At 57.8% G+C, this 16,167-nt stretch overlaps 1 protein-coding gene across 4 annotated transcripts in view; it reads right to left on the reverse strand.

Annotated features, from left to right (window-relative positions):
* The window catches only part of PRKAR1B (protein kinase cAMP-dependent type I regulatory subunit beta), a 173,110-nt gene that overhangs the window by 32,195 nt on the left and 124,748 nt on the right, over positions 1 to 16,167 (reverse strand). For all 4 annotated transcript variants that reach the window (XM_030801391.1, XM_030801390.1, XM_030801392.1 and 1 more), the window contains exons 7-8: positions 15,556 to 15,714; positions 3,814 to 3,874 (exon numbers count right to left, since the gene is read on the reverse strand). In XM_030801391.1, coding sequence (XP_030657251.1) covers positions 3,814 to 3,874; positions 15,556 to 15,714 — 220 coding nt within the window. The remainder of the gene's footprint in view (positions 1 to 3,813; positions 3,875 to 15,555; positions 15,715 to 16,167) is intronic.

A 16,167-nucleotide genomic window follows, 5' to 3' on the forward strand; every position in this document is an offset into this window, starting at 1 on the left:
TGACCAGCTTCCTAAAAACAGGGTCCGTACCAGCCGGGCGCAGTGGCTCACACCTGTAATCCCAGCACTTTGGGAGGCCGAGGCGAGTGGATCACGAGGTCAGGAGATCGAGACCATCCTGGCTAACACGGTGAAACCTCGTCTCTAGTAAAAATACAAAAATTAGCCGGGCGTGGTGGCAGGCGCCTGTAGTCCCAGCTACTCTGGAGGCTGAGGCGGGAGAATGGCATGAACCCAGGAGGCGGAGCTTGTATGAGCTGAGATGGCGCCACTGCGCTCCAGCCTGGGCGACAGAGCGAGACTCCGTCAAATAAATAAATAAATAAATAAATAAAAACAAGGTCTGCACCAGACAGAAGCTGCTGAATAATTCAGAACCCGGGCGTGCTCCCAAGCAGGTCAACACATCAGTGCACACCTGACAACTAAATGATGCAGGTGATTTTTTACAGCAATTATGGTTTGTGTTCAGGGTGCAGAATGAGACCAGCATATGAATTTGGAGTGTTTTGTTTACTGGTTTCCTTACAAGGACAGTAATACGAGGCATTTCATTTCAGAAGTCAGCTGCAATTAGGAACTTCGTTTCCACATATTTGATTAGCAAATGCTTACTCTATTGCATTTGAAACCTGTAGTATTCTGAGTTCTGAAAACAAAAATTATCTCCTGCTACATTAATCTTGGATGAAAACTGACAGAAGAAACCACAGGGAGATGGCACTTTTGGCCCCCTTTTTTTTTTTCAAGAGACAGGGTCTCACTCTGTCACCCAGGCTGGAGTGCAGTGGCGTGATCATGGCTCACCGCAGCCTTGAACTCCTGGGCTCAAGCGATCCTCCCACCTCAGCCTCCCAAAGTGCTGGAATTGTAGACATGAGCCAGCACACCTGGCTAATTTTTTTTTAATTTGTTTGGAGAGACAGGAACTCGCTATGTTACCGAGGGCTGGTCTGGAGTTCATGGCCTCAAGTGATCCTCCCACCTCAGCCTCCCAAGTAGCTGGGACTGCAGGCATGTACCATCATGTCCAGCTAATTTTTTATTTTGCACAGATGGGATCCATCTCCATTCACCATGCAAACTGCAGAATAAACGCAGTCACGTGTCCCAAAAAGCACCTCACAAGGGCGGCCTGCAGCCACAGGACGAGACGTCGTAAGGCTGCATGCACCTGCCCAGGGGGTAAACCCATCGCCAAGCTCTGTGCTGGAATTCTGCAGACTCGCAGCTCCCATGCGGGCAATGCTGATGCTACGGGATCCCCTGTCCTAGGGGCCGAGCCCTGCGCGTTCAGGAGGAGAAAGCAGAGTCCCAGGAGCATCCAGCCACAAACGCCGTTCCCAGGTTTCTGGTGTGGGGACAGAAATGCCGAAGCCCACGGCTTCAGGCTCATCCAGGGCCATCGCTCCTGCCAAGCTGCCTGTGGAGGCACCGCCCTGCCAGCCACTTTTTGGAGGACTTTGTGCTGATGGTGACTGGGCAGGAAAAGGGAATCGTCCCTTGTAGTTACTCTTCTGGGAGGCCACGGAGAAGCCGGTCACACTGCCGGCTGCTGCATTAATCAGAGGAACATAAATGGGCGGACAGAGGCCACGCGGCAAGGGTGTCTGACGGCCCCTAAGAGCCCGGGACGCAGGAAGCAAGAAGCCACCTCCAACCGGGGGGTCACCAGCGTTCGCCCGGGGCAGGGAGAGGGTCTGGCCCTTCATGGCCTGCAGCAGCCGTTGTCTCGACAGCGCTGGTGAATGAAGGAATCTGTGGGGGCAGGGCTGACTATTCAGTGCCTGGTGGGCACCAGGGGCCGGACCACCCAGCTCTGGCTCAAAGGCAGCGGGACACCCAGAAGGGAGGCAGAGGCCCTGCGTTTGGGATTTTGCATAGGGAGCAAACGTCCCCCTCTCAGCCCCTATAAAATCTGGCGGACCAAATCGTTTTGTTTTTCCAAGTATGACATTTTAAAAAAGGCACTAGAATTAAAACCAGACACAAAGCCACGTGGGTGATTCCATTCCCACGAAACGTCCCGAGCAGGCAAATAATCCACAGAGACCAGGAGGGTCCCGGGGCGTCCAGGGCTGGGAGGGCAGAGGGGTGACGGCTCTACAGGGACGGGGCTCTGTCTCGGGTGAGGACGGGGCTCTGGGATGGGAGCGGTGCTGACAACGTCATGTGCAGACTCAACGGCCCTGAAATGTGCTTCCGGGGAAGGTCAAAATGGTCGGCTTGATGTGACGTGCATTTTACCACAATCGAAAGAACTGCACTCTCCCTTCTCGACATTTCACAGAAGGATTTTAGAGAGAACAGGGGTCAAAGTCCTCCCCAAGAAGGAATACAGGCACAGCCATACTGCACACACACACGTGCACACACACAGGTGCACACACCCACTCACACACGTGCACAATCACACCCCCCACACATGCGTGCACACCCATGTGCACACCACGCATTCACACACCCACACATGCGCACTCACACCCACTCACACACGTGCACACACACCCATGTCACACATACACACGCACCCACACACGCACACACTCCCAGACACACATGCATGCACATTCATGTGCACTCACATGTACACTCCCAGGTGCACAGTCACATCCACTTACCATGCACACACCCCCATACTCACGTGTGCACACCCATGCACACACACATGCACACACACACCCACACGTGCACTCACTCTCACACGTGCATTCACACACACATTCTACACATGTACACACACACCCATGCATGTGCACTCGCACCCATGCACACTCCCCCCACGTACACCCATGCATACACACGTACACCCATGCGTACTCACGTACACCCATGCACACTCACGTGTACACCCATGCACAATGTGTACACCCATGCATGTGCACTCGCACCCATGCACTTACGTACACCCATGTGCACTCACATATACACCCATGCACACTCACATGCACACACACACACCACCCATGCACACACACCCACACACGTGCACGGTTCTGCCTGCTCTAGCCCAAGGAGCACACCCCCCCCCCCGGCCCAGCTGGTGCCATCACGTATAACTCAGGCTTCAGCAGAGTCTTCCCTGCCAGGCCGTTGAGCAGGTTCACCCGAAGGTGCAAGGGCCCCGGGCACACCTGAAACCCCGGCCTGCCCTGTTACCCTTCCCAGAACTGAGAGCAATGATGGCGGCGTAGAAAGAGCAGAGATGGCTCCCAGAGAAACCGCGCTTAGAAGGGAACTAGAACAGGTCAGGGAAAGCAGCTCGACCCAGCTCACACGTGTACCGGGAGCCAACACTGGCTTTCAGCTCTACACGGACTGGTGCGGAGGGAAGGCTGGGGGCGTGGCTCTGACAGCAAAGGGAGAAGCAGACAGGAAATGCACAGGATTTCAGAGACGTTGAGAAGCAGGGCAACCCTGCCCACGGGAGAGGAGGCAGGCTCTTGGGGTTTGCCAACGAGTGACAGTGTGTGTCATGTGTGCACGTGTGTGTGCGTGAGCATGCCTGTGTGTTGCACCCCAAACCTCCATAATACCAACAACACTCAACTTGCCAGCCACGCAGGGAATGGGGAAGAGGCTGGGGTGGCCGGCAGGCGCCCAGATGTGGGGACACAGCCGTGCAGGGGCGCAGCCACTGGGGTGGCCGGCAGGCGCCCAGATGTGGGGACACAGCCGTGCAGGGGCGCAGCCACTGGGGTGGCCGGCAGGCGCCCAGATGTGGGGACACAGCCGTGCAGGGGCGCAGCCACTGGGGTGGCCGGCAGGCGCCCAGATGTCGGGACACAGCCGTGCAGGGGCGCAGCCACTGACCTAGGATGGAGACCTTGCTGAGGAACTCCTCGTACATCTTGCGTTTTCTCAGCGTGCTGCCCTGTTCGGGAGAAAGGAAAAAACAGACAAGAAGGTGAATCTTCATGCCTGGATCATCCTGACGTTTCCAGATTTCCCCAAAGGACTCTCAACTTTTAAAGGAGACCCTCCAAGCATTCCAAGTCCCCAAAGCCCTCGATGACTCGGAGTCTCTGTGAGCTGCCACAGTGTCCTATGCCCCCCGCCTCCCTCCTCCTGGGGGGCTTCTGGAGAAGCTCCCGGCATGGTCGCTAAGTGTCCTGGCTGGCAGCAGAGTTCCCCACCCAGCCGGGGCCAGTGGTAGGTCCACGTGGTGAGCACACAGCCAGCCAGAGCCTGAACCCAGGTTTCTAGCCATGAAGGGCAGGGAGCTCATAAACACATCTGGAGAAACTGAGGCCAACACAGAGACTCAAGCACATGACGTAGAAGGGAGAATGCGGCTAACATCAGCTAAGACCCTGGATCCAGTCATGCCTGAAGCTGCATCCTTTCCCATTAAAGCCGATACTTGACTTCCCTCACCCCTGGGAAAAGCATGCTGAATCATGCAATACCAACAAACAGGGCCCTGTCAGCGTTATGTGAATTAGAAATTAGAATTCATTCTAGAAACTAGGATTATAAATGTGAATTAGAAAAACACACCCCTTCTTCAAGCACACATCCCAGTAAGCTGATGGGCCCTGGTGCAAACAGGAATGAGGCCCCTGCTCCAGGCAGTCGGCTCCGGCCTGGTGCACAGAAAGCAGCCTGGGTCTCGGCCCCTCTCAGCCCTCTGCCTGGGCCTTTGTACAGTGCACAAACTCCACAACTGTACAGAGCAGCCACACGGTGGGTACGATTCAGCATCGCACATTCCGAAGACAGAGACACACAGTCCACCCGGACAGCAGCAAGCTCGATTTTGCTAAAATTCAGATGGTATCATCCACTGACAGAGGCCACGCATTCGAGTAGGGTGTACGCTGGGATGTGAGTCGGACCGAGACAACACGCTAGTGACGAGGTTTTTCCGTGACCCTAGATAAGTCCCCTGGGGTGTGGAGAAAGGAGGGAGGAGGGAACCTGCTGTGTTGAACGCCCACTCCAGGTCGGGGAGGGGGGCTCTTGGACACACTGACCCACATCGACCTCGCAACAGATAACCCTGTGAGGGGAACATACTTTTATCCTTATTTTCCAGAGGCAGAAACTGCAGCTCCGTGGGGCTGAGTGACCGCCCTATATAGGAACCATGGAACCAAGAAGGAAAGCCTAGACTGGGCCCCAAAAGCCCTAAAGCTGCCTCCACCTCTCAACTTGAACGGGGACGTATTTTACCCCTTCCTGACATGCTGTTCCACAAATTCCCGTAACGCCCTGAGACAGAAAACCACAGTGAGCGGCGTTTACCAGGTGCCTCCCACCTGTGCGACTGACCACGTGCTGACCAGGGGCACACAGACACAGTGGCATGTGCAGTTTCTGAACACGTCCCTCCCCTCTCCTCCTTCCTGCTGAGTGGCATGTGGAGATGATGGCTGGGGCTGCAGCAGCCATCCTGGGCCCCTGAGGAGCATCAGTAAGAGAAAGCTGGTTCCCGGGCCCCATGGAGCAACACACCCACCCTAGACAGACTCCCAGAGCGTGAGAAACAGCCGTGTGGTTTAAGACACTGTTATTTTGAGTATTTCTGTTACACCTGGCATGGCAGCAGCCGGCCCCCAATGATCCTCACTCGCCTCCTGGTGTCCACACCCTGTGTGGTCTGTCCCACGATGAATAGGGCTGATGGATGCAACTAAGACCACGATGAATAGGGCTGACGGATCCAACTAGAGAACGCTAAAGAGTCTGAGATTTGCAAAGCCAGGTTGTAAAAGATACTGTGGCTCCTGCCCTGCTCTCTCCTGCATCGCTCAGCTGCAGAGAAGCTCAGAGAAGGAGCAGTGCCCTCCTGCCACCCTCCAGCCCTGTGGGGGGAAGGTGCCACGGAAATCTCCTCTGCCCCGTAAGACCTTCTGATCCAGACAGCCCGAGGAGGGTTCCAGGCCAGAGCCGAGCAGCTGCTTCCTCCATGGCCCACAGGAAATGGAACAAATGTAACACTGTTGACAGCGGTCACTAAGTTTGAGGGGCATTTGTTACACAGCCCCAGCTAACTAATACATCCAGCAAAATTTAATCCTAACGGTTAGGATAGGCTAGGAAACCTAGTTTAGGATAGAAAACTATAAACTCTTCTGAGTCCTGCAGGTGGCTGGCATAACACCCCACTGCCAGGGACCCTCCCGGCTGCCACAACACCTGGGGGCAATAGTGAAGGAGGGTCATTTATCCCACCTTCTTTTTTTTTTTTGAGACAGAGTCTCACTCTGTCGCCCAGGCTGGAGTGCAGTGGCGCGATCTCGGCTCACTGCAAGCTCCACCTCCCGGGTTCACACCATTCTCCTGCCTCAGCCTCTGGAGTAGCTGGGACTAAAGGCATCCGCCACCATGCCCGGCTAATTTTTTTGTATTTTTAGTAGAAATGGGGTTTCACTGTGTTAGCCAGGAATTTATCCCACCTTCTAAGCAACGTACATAGGAAGGAGATGTCAGGAAAGAAAGATGGACTGGAGAGGAGAAGCAAGACCCCTGACACTCAGAAGAGCCCCCCAAATGCCTGTCAGTCTCCCCAAACTTTCATCTCCTGAGAGGTGCTGTTCAAAAGCATCTTCTCATCCACTCCAGTCACTCACGGGAATGGAAATCACAATCAGACACTCCTTGGTGTTTACCGAGCGCCCTGGACGGGGCGGGGGCTGTGCTCAGGGCTGTGCCCATCACATTGTCACAACTCAGAGGGCCAAGGAGGAGGAGAAAGCGGAGGTGAGTGCTTCAGAGGCGTGTGTCTGAAGTTACCCACTGCCGTGGTGAAGTGGAGGTCTGCCCTGGCCCCGTCTCCAGGGCCTGTGCCTACCCACTGCCCCCCCTCCCATCTCTTGATGCCACCCAGAGCCAGATGCAAACTTGCTTGTGTCTCCCTTAAAAAGGGACCCCTTGAGTACAGTGAAGGTGGCCCATCACATGGGAAAATGAGGGGCCACCACAGAGCCCCTTCCACAGTTAGGGGTGGGGAAGAGAAGCCCTGGGGACACAGAGTGAGCATAGAGGAGGCAGCCCGCAGCCCTCCTGTGCAGCCCTCCTGGCTGGGATGGAGCGGGACTCCAGCTACTGGGGCAGGAGGCCCTGCAGGAGTGGAGCAGAGGATGAAGGAAGGGAGATGGATTGCTGCGGAAGGAAAACAGCTCAAGGGGGAAGGGCTGGAGGAAAGGCACGTGATGCTAAATGCCTGTCCCTGGAAAACTATGACAAAAATGCAAGCTCCAGTGAAATGGGGGAGGAATGGCGCGCAAGTCCCCGAGGCACAGCGGTAACTTCTGTGGGGCTCAGGCCAGGTTTTTTCCACAGTTGCTTATTCTGGACTCTGGTGGCGAGGCTGACCTTTCCCATGGGCACAGGCCATTTCCGGTAGCGTGGCCCTCCCCACTCGCTCCCAAGCCTCCCTCAGTGTCCAGAAACAGACTCCTGGAGCTGCACCAAGCTTCTCACTCACAGATCAGACAACTGAGCCCAGCGAAGGTGTGGCTTGAGCCCAACTTCCATGATGGGGCCAAGGACCCTAAGGACACCCACCCTCCCCTGCCTTCCAGAGCCTCAGCATGGAGGACACAGTGGGCAGTCCACTCAACGTGGACAAGTACAGGTTTGAATGTGTCACCTGCATCATTGGGCCTTGGTGAAATGAGACCATAAAAATCCCTGCCTCACTGGGTCATTATGAGAACTGAGTCTCAACAAATGTTATATTGCTGCTAATGGTGATGGTGGTGATGCTGGTGAGGATAGTGACAGTGCTGATGATGGTGATGGTGGTGGTGATGGTGATGACGGTGGTGATGGTGAGGACAGCGATAGTGATGGATAGTGATGGTGATGGTGGTGATGGTGGTGATGCTGGTGAGGATAGTGACAGTGGTGATGGTGGTGATGGTGATGGTGATGGTGGTGATGGTGATGATGGTGATGATGATGATGGTGATGGTGGTGATGGTGATGATGGTGATGGTGGTGATGATGATGATGGTGGTGATGATGATGGTGATGGTGGTGATGGTGATGATGGTGATGGTGGTGATGGTGGTGATGGTGATTATGGTGCTGATGGTGATGATGGTGATGGTGATGGTGGTGATGGTGATGATGGTGATGGTGATGGTGGTGATGGGTGATGGTGATGGTGGTGATGATGGTGGTGATGATGATGGTGATGATGGTGATGGTGATGGTGGTGATGGTGGTGATGGTGATGGTGATGGTGGATTATGGTGCTGATGATGGTGATGGCTGATGGGTGGTGGTGGGTGATAATGGTGATGGTGGTGATGGTGGGTGATGGTGATGGTGATGGTGGTGATGGTGATGATGGTGATGGTGGTGATGGTGATGGTGATGGTGGTGATGGTGGTGATGGTGATGGGTGATGGTGGTGATGGTGATGGCGATGGTGGTGATGGTGATGGCGATGGCAATGGTGGTGGGTGATGGTGGTGATGGTGATGGTGATGGTGGGTGATGGTGATGGGTGATGGTGGTGATGGGTGATGGTGATGATGGTGGTGATGGTGATGGGTGATGGTGATGGTGATGATGGTGATGATGGTGATGGTGATGGTGATGGTGGTGATAGTGATGGTGATGATGGTGCTGATGATGGTGATGATGGTGATAATGGTGGTGGTGATGATGGTGATAGTGATGGTGATGATGGTGATGACAGTGATGGTCATGATGGTGATGATAACGGTAGTGACGATTATAGTGCTGATGATGGTAGTGATGGTGGCAATGATGATGGTGGTAGTGGTTTTTACCGAGTACACAAAAGTGTGCTGACGGGGAAAGTCAGGACATTGCAATTCCTACCCCAGCCTGCCCATGACTCCCCATGCCCTTGGACTTCAGTTCCTCCATGAGAAGAGTGATTGAAATGAGCAGCTGTTCCCTGTGTCTCTGGCCTGGGCTCCTTCTGTGCCCTCCCAAATTCTTCACCACTGCTCCACGGGTGCCATGTCCACCTTGGTCCTTGTCTGCTTCCCATTGACTAGCAGGAGGATGTCAGGTCCCTAAGCTCAGAAATGGGGTTAGACACCCCTGCAAACAGCTGCTGACCCAGCCCTCATCCTCAGCAGCCCCCACCACTGCCAAGATTCCTCCTACTCCCAGAAGGTGATGACGATAAGCACGGCTCACTATGCTGAATGCTCCCCAGTGACCAGGCACCTCCCGAGATCCACGCCTTCAGCTGGGCCTACTATTATCTCCACTCTACGGAAGAAACAGAGGCTCAGGGTCGGTGTGGCCTGCCTATGCCCACCGAGCTGCTAAGTGCTGAGGCCAAGAACTGAAACAGGACAATCCTGTTCCAGAATCGATGCTTGCACAGCCAGGCCCCACACTGTCCTGGAGACAGCAAGGTTGCCCTGAACCTCCACTCACACACTCAGCATCTTATCTGCTCTGGAAGAACAGAAGTGGCATCCACAGAGCACCTACTGTGTGCACGGCACCACACATCATCACTCTCCATCCTCACATGGGCATGCAACGTGCCCAGGCTGCCCGGGACAGAGAGAGGAGCCGGGACGGTCCAGCCCCTGGACGTTGCTTTCATGCTGCCAACACCAAGCCCACAGCCCTGTGAGGGTCAGGCAGCTGGGGCAGCTCCGGACGTGTTCAATGGCACGGGGCCACTTTCAGACGGAATCTGCTGCAGGGAGAGGGGGCTCAGCACCACGCAGAGAGAACTGGAAACATCAGTGGCCTGGCTCTCTGGGCCCTGCCTCCCCTGGTGCCTGGAGACCAGAAGACAGAGGTGGCTCTGGCACTCTGCCGTGCAGCCCTGCGCCCTTCGGGACACTCCAAGAGGAGTGCAGCTCCCACGGCCCTGAGCACCACCAGCCCGGTAGAGGGTGTGGAGCCATAAGGGGACTCTGCTCCAAACTACGTGCACATCAGCACAGCACGGCAGGACTCTGTTGCCCAAGGCACGCACAGGTGAGGAGAAGAGCTGCAGCTGAGAGCACAGAGCTGAACATGGCTTTGGGCCTGGTGGGCACAGCTGCCCATGCAGCCACTGGGATCCTGGCCTGGCGGCACTGACCTTGCCACTCCAATGTGTGACCCTCACATGCCCAGTCCAGGGGACCAAGAGACCAGCAGGGTGGGGGCGGGGCCCCGAGAGGCCGGCACTTGGAGCCCGAGAGGCCGGCACCTGGGGAGAAAACAGCCCCAGGCCTTGCAAGTCACAGCAGATGCAGACGCAGGAGATGCAGGCTCAGGAGACGCAGACACAGGAAGTGCAGGTGGGAACCCAGCCCTCCCCAATACCCGGGTCTCAGTTTCTCCATCAGCTCTGGGTCAGAGCAGCATTAAAATGGCTGCGAGCCCCGATTTTAGAGTCCAGGGGGTGTTCTATCTTCTGCCAAAGCCCTCCCCAAGGTCCCCTCTTTCCAGCAAAAGCCCACAGCCCAGCAGGTCCAGAAAAACGTCAGGAACTTGGCCCAAGACCAAGACGGTGCAGACAGCACTTCTCCGCCCGCTGCGGGTGCCTGAACAAACGGGGCTTCCTCAGTGACAACGGTCTTTTCAGAAATGCCGAGCCCAGGCCCATCGGCAGCAGAAAGTGCCGCGTGTCTGCCCCTGAGAGCGGAGAGTGGGCCGGACGCCTGGGGCAGCGGCAGGCGCAATGACCCAGCCCAGGCCATTTTAGATTTCCGCCAGCCATAAAAAAAGCACTTCTTTTGAAAAATAATTTATAATTCACACTGACTGCCCAGCAATTACGCCCAGCCGGAGGAATGCAAGCGTGTTTTGCCCGGGGAACCTCAGACATTAAAGCCTCGTGCGCCCATCCATCTCTCACGGCGGGGTGACAGCTGAAGGCTGCCAGGGGCCCCCGGGGGAGGGCCTGGCCCCAAAGGCTGCCCCTTCTGGGATCATGTTCCTTCTGCGGCTGAGACGGTCTGTAAGGCAGGGCTGGGAGCTGGCCTCCAAGCAGGCCGGTGGGCACCGGGACCCCCACGTTGGGGCTCTGCAGTGTGCCTGCCGGCATCCCCGAGGGGGGCTTTGTGTGGGAGGAGGCAGGTGACCCCCATTTCCAGGTGCAGGGTTTCCTCAAGCCCACGGCACGGGGAGGGCAGGGGGGGGCTAGAAGTGGCTTCCTAACACCAGTCCCACCCACTTCTCATGAGTCGGCCCGGGGGGCACGGGGCCTGGGTCCCGCGCCTCAGCTCTGCCCCATCTCGCCAGCACCTACACACAGAAAGCCTGGAAAACTGGAGCGTTGATAGCAGCTGCCAGGTGCAGCGGCTCAAGCCTGTCATTCCAGCACTCTGGGAGGCCAAGGTGGGAGGGTCGCTTGAGCTCATGAGTTTGAGACCAGCTTGGGCAACATATCAAGACTTCACCTCTATTAACAGAAAAAAAATGGAAAAGAAAAATATATAGAGCAACCACTTCTCCAGCCTGGAGACACACTGACAGTGGGGTAAAACGGCTGGTGATGCCTGACCCTCCCCACAACGGCCCCAGGTGGCTACATCACGGCCTCATCCCCTCACACTTCAAAGCCAGGAGGAGCAGATTCGCACCACAGCCACGCACCCTCAAAGCCGTGAGGTGAAGCCCACCAGAAAGCCAGCCCCAGCTCCCAAGCACGGCTGTGGGGTTGGCAACGTGAGTCTGAAGGCACCGCTGTGGAACCCAGCGTGACAGACCCCAGGGCCAATGAGAAGAGGAAGAGCCCAGGCAGGCGGAGCAGGAGTCGCCAGCTGTGAACGGTGCCCACTCTCCCTCCCGCCAGGGCCTCCGTGAGGTGGACATGCCAGGCAGGTCCCGGCTGTGGTCCCCCCATGGATCGGGGTCCCCCACATGCACACTATGGGACCCTCAGCATGTCACGGCCGCCTCGGAGCTCCTGAGCCCGCCGTCCTGCCCGAGTGAGGGTGCGCACAGGACCTCCCGGCTGCCGTGGCTTCACGTGGACGCTGCGGGGTACTGAGCCCCGGTTGAGGCTCGGGGACCCTCCGTGACCTTAGCAGTGTCCTCAAGGCTACAAGTGACAAACTGCTTGTGCTGAGAAATGGAGAAGCCACGTCCCCTCCTGGCCCCACTGGCCGTGTGGAGTCACTCCGGACACTGGTCAGCGGGGGCTGAGGGGCAGGGAGGGTCCAACCTCCACCCAAGACTCAGGTTCCAAGGGGGTCTTGGGCTGCCCAGGAAGGTGGGCTCTGGATACCCCAGCACAGCCTCCACCACAGAATTCTACATCCATTGCTTCCAAACGCTGGGGTCCCGGGTAAGGATCAGGGCAAACGGAGAACCCCGAAGCTTAGAAGAAAGAAAAACCAGGCCGGACACGGTGGCTAACACCTATAGTCCCAGCACTGTGGGAGGCTGAGGCGGGTGGATCACTTGAGCCCAGGAGTCCAAGACCAGCCTAGGTGGCATAGTGAGACCTGGTATCTACAAAAAAAAATTTTTTAATTAGTCGGGCGTGGTAGCACACACCTGTAGTCCCAGCTACTCGGGAGGCTGAGGAGAGAGGATGGCTTGAGCCGGGGAGGCGGAGGTTACAGTGAGCCGAGATCGCGCCACTGCACTCCATCCTGGGTGACAGGGTGAGACCCTGTTTCAAAAAATAAAAATAAAAAACAAAAAAGGACAAAAGAAAAAGCAAGTCTGGGGAGTGCTGGCTCCGGGCTGGGCCCCTGCCTGGGAGCCTAGAGGTGGGGTCACCCCATCCTTCCTCGGATAAAACGTGAAGCGGTGGAGGGAAGAGACGGGCATCAGGGAGCCTCCCAGATCAGACACTCTGGGACCCTAAACTAGAGTCAGAGTTCACGTTGTGGGCGGTGGTCCGCTTCCTGGAGACACCGGACCGGATCTCCCGAGTCCCCCAGGTCCCAGCACGTCCCAGCTCGGGGCTAAGGCAGAAACAGGAGCCGTGTGAGGAGCTCGGGGCCGATACAGAAACAGACACCACCCTGCAAATGCTCCCGTCCAAACCAGCCCGGCGCGGCCAGCTATTCTTAGCGCACAGGGACCCAAAATTAAAACAGAGGAAGCGCCAGCTCCCTCGGCGGTTTGGGAACTTCCCTGAATATAAGGTTCCAGCCACAAAAATCCCACAGCCGGGAGCGACAGGGCGTCAAGGATGGCGGGGAAACGGCTTATGCAACGCTGGGCCAGGTGCGCCCAGAGGAGACGGGAACCGCTGTGCCCTCTTCCTGCCCAAAACTGCTCCAGCCCCTCTCGGAGGGAGGGTGTCTCAGGGGACCCCTCCCACGTGGCGACAGAGGCCTCCCGGTGAAGGCAGGAGTGAGCAGGTTCAGATAGAAGAGAGAGAGCGTGGGACTCCTCCGAGGAGGCTGCACGTCATCTGCTCTGTGTACTGGAGGGTCCCCAGCAGCACAGGAGCCCCAGACCCAGGGTGGGCACCCGAGCAATGCCCCATAGGTGCACGAATGAGGAGCTCATGGGGCGCAGAGCCTGATGAAACAGCGGCCCCAAAGACTGTGCAAACGCGCCATCCACAAAACACAAGAGCCGGCATCACCGTGGGGCCGGGACAGGCCAGCACCAGCAGGACACCGTCTCTCAGCCAGCCCGTGGCCATCAAATCCTTGTTTCCCAATCAGATGACGCACTCCCGAGAGGGAAACCCGGGGCTGAACTTGCTCTCCCAGCTCACGGGGCTCCATCCTAAACCATCCCCCGGGACTCTCCCCAGGCCTGCCCTGGGGCATCCTGGAACCGTGGCTCCCTCCTTAGGAATCACACCCGCCCAGGCTGGCCTTCCGGGAGACAGCCAAGCCCCCCAGAATACACCAGGCCATTCACCTCCTGCCACAGCAACCAGGCTGGCCTCGGGCATGGAGTGGAGGGAACCACCCCAGGGAGGGGGTGGAGGAGAGGCCGAGGACCCTGGCAACACCCACCTGGCTCACCCCCTCCTCGGCCGAGCTGGACCCCGGGACCCCAGGCCCCAAAGAGAGGGCTCGGAGCAGATGCCGTCCGGGGCTGCCTCGGCAACAAGCCCACCGCTGCCAGGTTCTGCTGCATCACCCCCAACCAGCTCAGAGGAGCCCCTGGCCCAGTGGTCACGGCTGGGTAAGGACAGAGTGGAGGGGTGCGGCCACCCAAACCACAGGCGCTGGCTCCTGGAGGCCTCTGCCCAGCGATGGGACAGAAGGAGCTGAGGAGGAGACCTGAGGCCATAAGGGGACACCCCCAAACTATGAAGGAACCCCAAGACCACGAGGGGACTCCCCTAGACCACAAGGGAAATCCCAAACCATAAGGGGACCCTAGGCCATGAGGGGACTCCCCCAGACCATGAGGGGACTCCAAACTATGAGGGGACCCCAGACCACCAGGGGACCCCAGACACTGTGGCAGGCCCAGAGCTTCCCAGGACGAATGGCCGCACGGGCTGCTGTCTACCCTCACTGGATGGCCCCAAGCCGGACCAGGAAACCGGGTCCACGTCGGCTCTGGTCACAGCTGCCCTCAAGCTCCCACCATGGCTCCTGTGCACTCTGACAGGGTTGTTCCCGTGGAGGCTGCGGGTCCTCAGCCTGGAGCCCTCCCCGCCCTCTCTGGACAGCCTCTCACTGCCCAATCCGGGAAGCTCTCCTCATCCACACATGCTCCTCAGCCCCGGCCCAGCCCTGTGCTGCTGTTCCTCGGCCCTCGCGCTCCTGGGCTGCTTCTGGCACCCGGACGTCCTGCCCCAAGGCTCCGCTCAACACCGCCTTATCAGGAGGGTCTCTGAGGCCCCTCCACGGAACAGCAGCCCCGCCCACCACTCCGTCTGCCTCCACCTGCTTCTCGGCTTGGTCCTCCTCCACAGGCATCACGCTCTGGGGCTGGGTGTTCACGGCCGCCTCCACCAGGATAAGACTCCAGCTGCCCTGCCTGTGTTCCCCATGCACCTGCACCCAGAACAGGGCCTGGCAGGTGGGGTGTGTGTGGGGAGGGCGTGGAGGGTCTCCTCTCCCTGGAAAGGGTCCTCCCCAGGCTCCCCACGAACTCACCTCCAGGAGCCCCTGCAAACACCAGCCATGGCAGCTGAATCGGCCCATAGCCCCCTGCTGCCCACAGCAAGCACAGGCATACACACACGTGTGCACACAACACACACAGTACAGGGTACACGGCTCAGAGTAGATTTGGCTGCATATAAGAAAAAAAGCTAAAAGCCCAAGAGTCAGTCCCCACACACAGGAAGCCCGGGGGTGGGCAGCCACTGTGTCAGCAGGGAGCCGTGCTCCTCACACCTCTTTGCTCTGCCACCATGGTAAGTGGGTTTCACACTCAAAGTTACCTCCTGGCTCAATATGGCAGCTGGAGCACCAGCCATCACAACCACAGTCCAGACAGTGGGAAGCAGAAACGGGAGGACGGTAAGGGGCCTCCCCGGCCACATGCCTGTCTTCTAAGAAGCTTCTAGAATCCCTCCACCGCTTTCCACTCCTCTCACAGGCCAGATCTGTCAGGGAGGCTGGAAAGCGTCTTTTCTCCAGGTGCGTCCCCACCTTGAATAGAGCTAGGGTTCCCAGGGACGCCTGGCCGAGGGTGGGTGTTGGCCCTCTCTGTGCTCGGGCACCAACTCACCATAAGGATGCGCCGGTAGCTGTCCCGGTCGATCCCCCAGAGCTTGAGGTCCGTCTTGGCTTTCACGGTCGCAGCCCTGGGGGTGCCATAGATGAGCGCCAGCTCCCCGAAGCTGCCTCCCTCGCTGATGTTGGTCACCCACTCTCCATTCACGTACACCTTTAGGGAGCAAGAGAGAGAAGTGTCACGGGGGCCAGGCAGGGTGACCTCTGCATCCCGTATAGAAAGTCCTCCTTAGCTCTCTCCAGAAGGGGGTCCCTGCAGGGCGGGGCACGAACCCTTTTGCTTGTGGGCGGAACCCTGCGTTCCCCAGCAATGGGCCTGTGGACCCCAGTGCCCACCCCACCCCCAGCCCTGCTGAGAGCCACAGAAGGACAGCATCAGACCTCCATGGCAGGAGGGCCGAGCCACCAGTGCCAATGAAACAACTACAACAGAGGCGGAAGCACGCAGCCCCCGCTCTGAGGCACAGCCGCCCCAGCCTGCCTCCCAGGCAGTGTCTGATTCAATTCGTCAACAACTTCTCACTCGGCCTCAGTTTCCCTAGCTGCACCATGATGAGCTGGAGCCTGTGATCCCCACGGGGCTCTGCTCTGGGGACCTGTGTGCTTC

Source organism: Nomascus leucogenys, chromosome 20 (genome assembly GCF_006542625.1).
Source record: "Nomascus leucogenys isolate Asia chromosome 20, Asia_NLE_v1, whole genome shotgun sequence".
Lineage (NCBI taxonomy): Eukaryota > Metazoa > Chordata > Mammalia > Primates > Hylobatidae > Nomascus > Nomascus leucogenys.